Here is a 10870-nt window from a genome sequence, read left to right as displayed (position 1 = left end):
GGGCAAGTCCTGTCTCTGCTAACTGGTCGTGTGACTTTGGGTAAGCTGCCCAGCGCTCTCAGTCCCAATTTTAACAAAGTGAAACCAGTGATGACAACAATCATTCATCCATCCACTCAGTCACATTTACGAAGCACCTGCTGTTTGCCAGGCTCTGAGAAGACAAAGGTGAGTAACACGAAACTTGTAAATTCAGCTGCTCACAATCTAGAATCAGGAGACAGAGATGGACACAAATCACTAGTGAGGAAAAGGGGAGGGACCTTGACAGGAGATGTCTCTATTTGGAATAGGAGCTGTGGAGGCAGGAGGAACTGACCACGAATAAGAGATGCCCACCCTCGGTCAGAAATCACACACAAGGTTATTGGGAGGTTCAAATGACATAAGGAATTTGAATCCTTTGAAAACTCTAAACAGCAATTTCCGCGTGTGGCAGATGCTGTGGGTGCCCCACCCGTATGCCCTGCCTTTGCCACTTCAGTGCGAACTGCGGACTTACAGCTACAGCACCTGCGAGTCTCCCCGGGGGTGTTTCCAGCCTCCAGAGCCCGCCTGCTTTGCCACCTGTGCAGCAGACCATCTGTGCCAGGGAATCAGCAGCCCCCACCCCAGCCCAGAGCAGCCCTCAACCAAACAAATACCACGACTCCTTCTGCCCTCGGGTGGAATAACCGAGGCCGGAGTTGTGCACTGGCTGCCAGAATTTCCCCTGCAGGATTAAGCTTTTGGGGCCTCCAGCAGTAACTTGTTTGATAACACACCATTTATTGGCTGCTTTCCCTCTGTGTCACTTCCCTACTTGCCCCAGTGGGGTTTTCTTCACCTGCCAACGAAATACTTGCACATGGATCCTTATCCCGGGGTACACTTTCGAGAGAACCCAAACTAAGACAAGATGTAAGCCATTTTTATTATTTTACATCATTTTGAAATGTGGCCAGAATTATACACACTATTTTGCATGGGAAAAGCACTGCTTTGTATTTATAAATCCTCTTCTGCAGAGTTAGGGTTGGATCCACTTTAGTCATTATAACGTAATACGTGCCTAAGAATTTCTTGAATCCATCCCAACCAACATGGCTCTGGCTGAAGCCTTTATGTCTCACCTGCCTTTCCACAACAGTCTCCTAGCAGCTTTCTCTGGTTCCAGTCTTTCTCCTCATAAATCTATCCTCACTGTCTCTGGAGACATCCACCTAGGAAGAAATTCTAACCAGTCTACTCCTAGCCCAAACAGTACTATTGCGCAAATCTTAAAAGGCTTCTGTTACTTACAACACTTCACTTCTATCTAGTGGAAAATTGTTGTCAGATTATGATATCTGTAGAGGAAGATGCTTGATGGTTATTTTTAAGGAAATTGACCAAAAAAAATACAAATCTGCAATCTCTATGATGACTGATGCCCACTTAGGTGTGCATTCGTGTGCACTGCACAGCTGTACAGAACCACCCTGGTTCTAACAACTCTCTGCCTCACTCAAAAACTCCTTGTCTGTTCCCAGAACCTACCAAGAGTTTCCATGGCTTTGCTTATGCTGTTTTCTCTGCTTCAGGACAATGGCCTTCTCCTGGACTGTTTCTAGTGATTCTTTAAAACCAATTGAGCATTTCCCCTTTGCCAAAAATAGTACCTGAACCACTCTCACATAGCCATATGTCCCTCTTCTGTGCCCCTTCTCATTTTTCATTTATAACTCAACTTTTACACTTAGCACGTTAGGTTATAATTGTCTGCTCACTGGTTTGTCTCCTGCAGTGAGGACTGTGCTTACTCCTCTTGGAGTCTCCAGCATCTCACGGAGGGAGTGGCCTGGAGTAAGGGCATCTAGAAAGCTGTGGAGTGTGGAATGTGGAGGTTGGGAGGCAAGGTTCTGCAGCCAGACAGATCTGGTCAAGTCTTGGTTCTGTCACTTTCTAGCCACGTGACCTTGGACAAATGGCCTCACATCTCTAAATCTTAGTTTCTCTTTTGGTAAATTGGAGATGACATCATTACCAATTAAATAAGCCACTGCCTATAATTACACAATGCCTGACAGCAGGCATACAATGCATCTTAACATTTATTTTTATTATAAACCCAATAAATATTTGAGAGTGAATGTGCCTCTCTTTATACCAAACAGGCCGTCCCCTATGAAAAACATATCTTTTGTTTGATCCATCTGTATAATCAGAACGGTAGCGAACACTACATACATTAGTATATTTTCTCAACACAACCGCTCTGTTAGAAAGGTTTTACTATCCGCCCGTTACAGATGAGGAAACGGAGAAGAGCAATCGGTGGCTTGTTCTGTCACACAAGAGTTAAGTGTGAGAGGCTGGGCCAACTCTGGCCTGTGTGAGTCCAAGCTTGTGCTCTTAACCTAGCTATGGCAGCAGAAAGAAGGGGCCTCTCTGTCCCACTGCAGGGTCAGAAAGTGGCAGATGCTGGTGGATGGACACAAGCTAAGATGTGAAGGAGTGGGACACAGAGGGGCTTGTCGAAGGACTCAACTGACTGACCTCAAATACTGCAACTTCAAAGGACAGCTCTTACGGCTAGTGTGAAGGGTTCCTGTGTAGGGTCAGGAGATGAGGGAATGGTGGACACACAGGAAGGATCCTGGGTGCAAAGCAAAGATTTCTAACTTCTTGCAAACTGTACAGAAGTGAGAGACATTAAAAAGATTGACCACACCAAGTGCTGACAAGGATGTGGAGCAACTAGAACTCTCATTCACTGCTGGTGGGAATAAAAAATGGTACAACCACTGTGGAAAATAGTTTGACAATTTCTTTTAAAGTTAACCATACCATTAACATTTTACCCAACCATTCTACTCTGAAGTATTCACACAAGAAAAAATGAAACCATACATCTACAAAAAGGCAAGAATGTTCTTAGTAACTTTATTCATAAGAGCCCCAAACTGGAAACAACCCATTTATGAAATGAGGACAGTAATAGTACCTACCTCATGGGGTTGTTGTGGGGATTTTAGGAGCTAATATATATAAAACTGTTGGAGAAGTGTTGGAACCAAGTAAGGACTAGATCAATGTTAGTGATTAATATTGCCACCCTCAGTTATGTGCCAGGCTTGGAGGATACAAGCAGTAATAGGACATAGTCCAAGTTCTAGAAAATTTATGATCTAGAAGGAAGGATGAACAATAAATACATAAATGAATATACTTGGTACAATAATAGAATTTGAAAAGTGCTTTGAGGACATAAATGACTAACTGCCCTGGAATGGAAAATCCATTCAAAATGAAAATAATCAACCACCTAAATCAAATCATGTTCAGATAGTCATTTATTGTTTTTCTGTATTATCATTGTAATAATGATGCCTCCTATTCCTGGCATCTGAAATTTGGAACTCCCAGGCTCGAGCCTGTGACCTCTTTTCTCCTGTGTCTGGGCTCATCCCACGGTGACCCCATCCTTTCATGAACCATGATGCCCAATTCATGTCTCTAAGCCCAACAACAGGCCTGAACTCTGACTTCCCGGGACATCTCATGTTGAGTACATCTAAATTTAGATTGCCCATTCTCAGCCCCGCAAACTTGCTTTCCCCACAGCGTTCCCCATCTCAGAAATAATAGCTCCATTCTCCCAGCTGCCTCCTTTCTTCTTCTCATATGTCACACCCAATAATCAGCAAATCCTGAAACCAGTCACTTCTCTTAACAGCACTATGACCTCCTTCCACCCCTGAGAATGTAATAGCTTCTTCAGTGGCCTCCCTGCCTCCACTCTTGCTCCCCCGAAAGCTGTTCTCAGCCCAGCAGCCAGGTGATTGTCCCAAAACATTGAGGACCCATGGCTGCCTCTGCTTTAAACCCTCCCATGAATTTCCCTCACACTGGTGTTTTCATGGCCTCTGAGGCCCTAGATGAGCTGGTCCTGAACTACCTCTCTGCTCTCTTCCCTTACCACATTCCCGCTTCCTCCCTCCACTCTAGCCACACCAACCTCCCTGCTGTCTCTTCAACATACCAGTCAAGCTCTTACCTAACGGCCTTTGCACATGCTGTTCCCTTTGCCTGGAATACCCTTCCTCCAGACAGCCTCATGGCTCATTCTCTCACTTTATTCAAATCTCTGCTCAGATGTCACCATCTTAGTTAAAACAGCACATATGCCCCCACCCGATCTCTAACTGCTTCACCCTGCTTTTTTCCTGGTGCCTGACATTCTGTTATATTGGCTTGTTGCCCTGGCTTGAAGATAAGTCTCGTGGGCAGAGTCCTTGTGTGTCTCGGTCACATCCCCAGGGCCTAGAACAGAGCCTGGCACATAGTAAATGCTCCATTGACATTTGTTTAGTGAATGAATGAGTTACTATTACCGTAGCTTGTGCAGAACTTCACAGTTTACAAAGCAGTCACGTACACAATATCGAAATAAGCCTCCTAACAATTTGTGGAACGGGCTTCCTTATATCCATTTTACAGACAAATTAAGAGTCTGCTTAATATTTTTTAAGTCCCTTGCTCAAGGTCATGCAGCTCTTGGTCATACAGGCCAAACCTTGGCCTTTTACCTTCAAACCCAGTTTATTAATCATAATCATAAAATACTATTAATAATAGTTAACAATCTGTCAGTACTCCTCTCGACACTTCACTTGTAGTATCTCATTTAATCTTCACAGCAAGACTTTGAGGCAAGTGCTCTCATGATTGCCATTTTACAAATGTGGAAACAAAGGTACAGCTAAGTAACCTACTCAAGGCCACAGAGCTGGTAAGTGGGAGAGTCAGAAGCTGGGTCCTGGCAGCCTGACTCCAGGAACTTGTTCTCAACTGACTAGCCCACTAGACATGGCCGCTGAAGTAGAATTAAATAAACCGTGGAACACAAATGGAGAAGGACACACAATGGACAAGGATCACATTTGTTCTAGAACTTTCTGCCATTATTAAGCTTTTTGCTTGTGTAGCATTTAGCAGTACTTTTTTCTCTTTTGCTTTAGGATCACAAGGTGGAAAGTGGTTGTGTCTCCGATGGAGTTTACATGATCTTATGGTCTGCTTCTCATCCATCTTTGAAATGTTGGACACATTTCTTTCTGAATTGGGAGGTCACTTAGGAATCACAGGCAGGGCCCTGGGTTTCCAGCAGCCTGTCCCTCTGCCTCCTTCGGCGGCTTTGTGGTGCCTTGGTGGCTGTGTGCACAGGTGGCACGCCCCCTGAGCTTTGGATTCCACCTCCGCCCTCCTCAGCCTGTAACATGCCTTGTTTCATAAATTCTCACATAACCTACATTGTGGAACACTCAATTTCTTTTCCTTTCCTTTCCTTTTTCAAAAATAGAAATCTATTTGATTGGATGTGATGGCACCAGAGGCAGAAATGTGGCAAAATTTTAAATGGTGAGAAATCCATCTCAGCTACCTGGATTTTGAAAAGCAAATTGTGATTCCCCGACTCACTTTGTATTGAACTGGACAAGTTAGATGAACTAAAAAAGCTTTATTGACTTGTCTACTTGTCTCTAAGTCAATCAAGTCTCTGCGAAGGCTGCCTACTTTCTGCTCTTTCTGGCTATCCAAACTATTAACTTAAGGTGTGCATAAAGCTTCCTAAGTATAGGTGGATAACCTTATAATATCAAACCCCTAAGATCTTAAATAAGCAAGCAGGCAGAAGTTGAGAAACAAATCAAGTATTTTGATTGTTTCCTAGTTCTTTGTAGCATGAAGGTTCATAGCACTTATCTGGGAATAGACTGAATCCTTCAGGGCAGCCTGTGGTCTATGCATCCAGATATCCCCAATGTCTGGCACATGGTAGGTGCTCAGCAGAGTAGGCGATTAACATGGTAGGCACTTGATAAATAGATGTTGAATCTCTAGTGCTCTATCTTTTATAGCCTGCTTGCAGCCTTATCTCACACACTTCACATGCGTGTGTGCAAGCATACACACACTAGGTTGTGAGCTCTTAGAGCAGAGGATCCGTGTCTTATCATCTCTGCGTTCCCTAATATAGAACCACCAGATCGCCGGTGATCATTAAATGATCACTGAATTGAACAGCACAAGGATTTTAACTTATGTTACTTGTTTTACCTGCCCTTCCCCCACCCCATCTTGTCCATTTGGCTCCCAGGCCTAAAACCATCACCTCAATCTAATCAAATAGTTGAAAGCCGGAGATCTTGAAATTATTCAAATCAAGTTCAGAATTACATTTTTAGATTTACCCTGGCCATCTCATAAGCTGATTTAGCAACTAGCTGACTGCTATCCCAGGAGGGGAAAAAAGCATAAGTTTAATGAATTTGGTCAGCCATACCACGTAACAGATGTCCACCGTGCCGCCACGAGCTTAAATCATAACTGCAATGGCTGTTTGGCATGGCAAAATATATTAGAAGTGTTTTAGCACTCACTGGGCAACTTGCTAGATGGAAGGGGAACCATTCTGAAAAAATGTAGGCGGTCTGTCTAGTAGCATCTCAGAAGGAGCCCTGGAGAAACACAGATCATCTGCTTGCAGTGATTCATCAATCCGGTCCTTTGTTTCCCCAAATTGAGTGTCAAGTGCAAGCATACAATCAAGAATTGCCAAGACCCGATAAGATTTTCCTCTGGCTGCTGCTCTTCCTGCCCTAACAACTGGTACTATTCATGCCTAAAGCACAAACTGAATAAATAGCTTCAAGGCTGGCAATGTTGGACAGTGTTTTGAATTTTTTTGTTTTTCCTTGAAAGGCTAAATCCGGTGTGTTTCTCGCCTTCCCCCAAACACATTGCATTGATAGTCACTGTTGCACCAATAATTTTAACTTTCTTAACACTAAGTATGGAAGGATGCCTCAGAAGTTAAAAATAGTTCCTGTTGTATCATCAATCTAGCAATGGATTAGTGAAGATTAAAAAAGGATTGTAATGCCTTTTTTGGCCTTGAGAAAGCTCTTATTGTGCCCATGGTTCAGTTGGCCCGCTGATCATTTCCATCTTAATGTAATCTTTAACATTACACTGCTACAGGTGAGGTGTTAAGTAATACATTAAGACAACTATTCTCACTAAGCAATTTCACAAGAAGTCTTTTTAACCAAATTAGACATTTAACAAATGCCATTTGTAATTCATCATAGGGGGGAGGGTATCCTTAAAACTGGCTATTGATGTGAATTTCCCAACAAAAAACAATAACTATTTTTTTATTTTAATTGAACTTCTGAATGTGACATTATGTACCCTCAGTGCAGTGGACCAACACCATGAGAGCACCAAAAGCTTTAGGATTCTTACAAAACAAGCAGTAAGCAGTTTAATCTCCAGCAGCCTGAAATCTTTCATTTAAATTAGAAATAATCTACAGGTCCAGTTAAACATGTGGATATGTTGTGTTGAATGTTCTTAAGGTTTTTAAAATCATTTAGATGAAGACTAGGAGCCTCAAAGTTCAGATAGAAGTATAAATTATAATATTTAAAACAAGTAGTAAGCGAAATAATTTAAATCAAAATTATGATACAAAGATTGCATGAGAATAACTGGATTTAAAAAGTAAAACGAAGGAGGAAGAGAATATTAGAAAGCTTACAACTGGAAAACTGAAATAATAACTTTCTTGAAAAAATTATTTCGCGACTGATTTCCCCATGCCATGAACATGAATGCAAATGCCATAAATAGAGCCTTTGACATTTGGACTGTTGATGAGTTTTTATCAAAATTACAAGACAGAAAATTTAGTTTGCAGATTTTCAAATGGCTCTTGTGTTCGGAATCCAGTTGCGTTCTCTTTCCTTTTTGCTTGAGGACTTCATAAAAGATAAATAAGCCCTCGGACCAAGAGGTGAGTATACTGCACGGTTAACTCTCTCGCCCCAGAAATTCCACTCGGCAGCAAAGATGATTATTTGGGGGCGGGAGACGGGGATGCAGAGAGCTTTAGGACCCAGCAGGCGGCGGCAGGCGGCAGTTGTGTAGATCACTGAGAGACTACGAGGGTCCGGCTCAGTTTTAATTCTGTCTCTAATCTCTGCAACAGCGGCGCTTCCCGGGTCCCGCGGCTCCCCGACCCACTCAGCCGCCGCTGGCAGCCGGGCGAAAATCAGAGCCGCCCCCGCCCCTTCGCCCGCCATGGAAACCCTCCAAGAAAAAGTGGCCCCGGACGCGTGTGCCTGAGGATTCCGCACAAAAGAGGTGCCCAAAATGAAGACCCTGATGGTGAGTCATTTGTTGCAACTCCTCTGGGCAGAGCGGGGACCCCCGGGCGCAGCGCCCCCGGGGTGCAGGCGAGAGCTCAAGGGGCTCCTAACCCTGCGCCGCCAGGTCGCCTGTTACAAAGGGACAACTTTCCACCTGCTCCGCGTCCCCTCCCGAGTCCCCGGTTCTGCCTGGCTCGGAATCCCAGAGCCAGGATGGGAACTCGGGTTGCCTCGGCTCCTGGGGCGAGGGGCCATCCAGCCGAGAGCTGGAGAAGCGGCGGAAGGGTGGGCGCCTTGCTCGGGGTGGGGGATGCCCCAAAGCAACACCCTGGCAAAAACTAAGAGGGGCGGGGAGGGAGGACCTTTGCAGACTTTCTTGGTGTCCTTGTCGGATTTCAAACTTGCAAGGATTGCCGAGGTAGAGCCCCAGGGGTCCAGAAAGGAGAGGGTGCAACGGCTAGAGATTCCAGCTGAGAAAAAAGGTCCCCTCCCCAAAGTGCGAGCCCACCCCTGGGCGCGCTCTCCCTCCGGTGGCTGGGCGCGACGACGCACCACTTGCCCTCTGCCGAGAGATCTGGGAGGTGGCGTCGGCCGAGAGCAGCTACGCGCCGGGAGTATCCACTGCCGTACGCGCGGGGACTGTGCCTCCTCTGCCCTGGCTGCGCGCGGCTGGGGCTAGGACCCAGGCCATCCATCCCGGAGCCCCCCGCCCGTGTGACCGTCTCACTGGTGTCCCCGCCGGGCGCGCTCCTCCGGGGTCGGCCCTCAGCGGCTTTTCTCTGTTCTCTCCCGCCCGCCCGCAGCGCCATGGTCTGGCAGTGTGTTTAGCGCTCACCACCATGTGCACCAGCTTGTTGCTCGTGTACAGCAGCCTCGGCGGCCAGAAGGAGCGGCCCCCGCAGCAGCAGCATCAGGCAACCGCGACCGGCAGCGCGCAGCCGTCGGCGAGGAGCAGCCCCTCATCGCGCCCCGGGGTCCCCGCGGTACCGCGACCCCTGGATGGATACCTTGGCGTGGCGGATCACAAGGTGACAGCTCTCTCGCCAGCCCGCACGCCACCCAGCCTAGGGATCCCGCACACCTGAGCCCGCCCCCTTTCCCGGGGCTGGGGGGCGCCGTGAGTAGGTGCCATTCGGAGGCTGGAAGTGGGAGTGGACTCGCTGGGGTGGGATGGGATAGTTCTTTCTTGGTATGAATTCCAATTTGGAGAAAGATGCAAAGTTTTTCAGGGAATAGAGATGAGATGAGTGGATCCCAAAGCCTAATTTCCTAACAGGAACCGGCCCTGGAACTAGAATCCTCTGGTCCCCAGAACTGCAGCTGCTGGTGGGTGCTGGGTTCCCGAAGCCTCGGGTTTGGCCTCCAAGTCGTGCCCTGATGGGAGGAGACCGGGCATGGCGCGGGTACCAGCCCGAGCGTTCCTCCCGCAGCGAACCGGAGCGTGAGCAGCAACCAGTCCGCGGCCACCGCTCAGGCTCAGAGTCCCTTCTGATCTCTTCTTCGGATTGCTCGGGGCAGAATTAGCACAGCCCTGGAGAGGGATGCCCAGGCAGGCGCGGAAGGCTTGAGGGACAAACTCAGCTTCCAGTGGCTTGAAACTCCTCGTTGAGGGCCTGTTTTCCCCTGCCTTCCAGGAAGCCGCCGTATGGCTTGGCTAATAATTAATAAGGTGAATTTTTTTAAATTGAGCCTCCTTTCCCTGGAATAATAAATCTCTGGTTTCAGTGTGTGAAGCCTCTGGGAAAATCCTAATCAAGTTTCCCGATTTCTGAAAAGATATTTTAATACAGTTTAAATGTATTCCCTATTATTTGAAGCTGCTAATATATTTTTATTAAAACACAATCCCACTCTGTATCTGCTCTATAAAGCTGGAGGATTTCTTGAAACCACTCAACTATTCTGCGTTTTACGTTACTAGATTATAGCTGTGAACCAAAGTAATATTTAGCAGGTGTTCCTTTTGTGTGAAAAGATTGCTTTTACTGTGTTAGAAAAAGTCGAACTTTTTTTTAAGTGGTAATCAAAATATATCCACTCACTTGTGCAGTGCATAATGCTAAGGACTTTGGAGGGTACAGAAGAATCTAAGGCAGGACGGAGGCTTTAGGGATCTTTGAATGCCTGTGGGGAAAAAAATAACGTCCTATGAAATGTGAATGAACGGATAGATGATAGATAGATAGATAGATAGATAGACCGATAGACCGATAGATGTATGTATAGGAAGTGCTACGTATAAACAGTATTCTTGGGGTGCAGAGATGAGAAAGATCACTGCTCTGGGAGGATCAAGGAAAGTTTCTTTGAAAAGATAGAACTTACACTGGGAAGAATTCAGGGAAACAGAAAAGAGGGAGAGATTTCATTATGAAGTGATGGGCAGGGGGCTCTTAAGTCTACCAACTCTTAAAATCAAAAATAGAGAGGGCCATCGCTGTTACAATTACAGCTTGGGTTTTCTAGGTTGTTGATTGATTACATACTTTGTATCTGCATGTGCAAGCAGCCGATAAGGGCTGGAGTCCTGGAAAAGTTGAGGCATCAGCTTCTGACTAGGGATGGATGTAGTGTTTAGGTGTAACTGGTATATGATGAATCTATTGAGCTCAGTGGATTTTCATGGCCACTGTGTAATAGAAATGGCTATCTAGTACTTGTGAAGCTTTGATTAATAGGGATGTCAAAAGGTA

At 45.9% G+C, this 10870-nt stretch overlaps 1 protein-coding gene across 2 annotated transcripts in view; it reads left to right on the top strand.

The window, feature by feature from the left end:
* The first annotated feature begins 7880 nt into the window (after positions 1-7880).
* The window catches only part of ST6GALNAC5 (ST6 N-acetylgalactosaminide alpha-2,6-sialyltransferase 5), a 167323-nt gene continuing 164333 nt past the window's right edge, over positions 7881-10870 (top strand). Inside the window, exons 1-2 of one of the 2 annotated variants that reach the window (XM_014740031.3) lie at positions 7881-8196; positions 8981-9205. In XM_014740031.3, coding sequence (XP_014595517.3) covers positions 8182-8196; positions 8981-9205 — 240 coding nt within the window. In that variant the 5' untranslated portion in view covers positions 7881-8181. The remainder of the gene's footprint in view (positions 8197-8980; positions 9206-10870) is intronic. The other variant, XR_011439360.1, reaches the window with a different exon arrangement.

This window comes from Equus caballus, chromosome 5, assembly GCF_041296265.1.
Source record: "Equus caballus isolate H_3958 breed thoroughbred chromosome 5, TB-T2T, whole genome shotgun sequence".
NCBI classification, from domain to species: Eukaryota; Metazoa; Chordata; class Mammalia; order Perissodactyla; family Equidae; genus Equus; species Equus caballus.
This window is presented reverse-complemented; position numbering and strand designations above follow the sequence as displayed.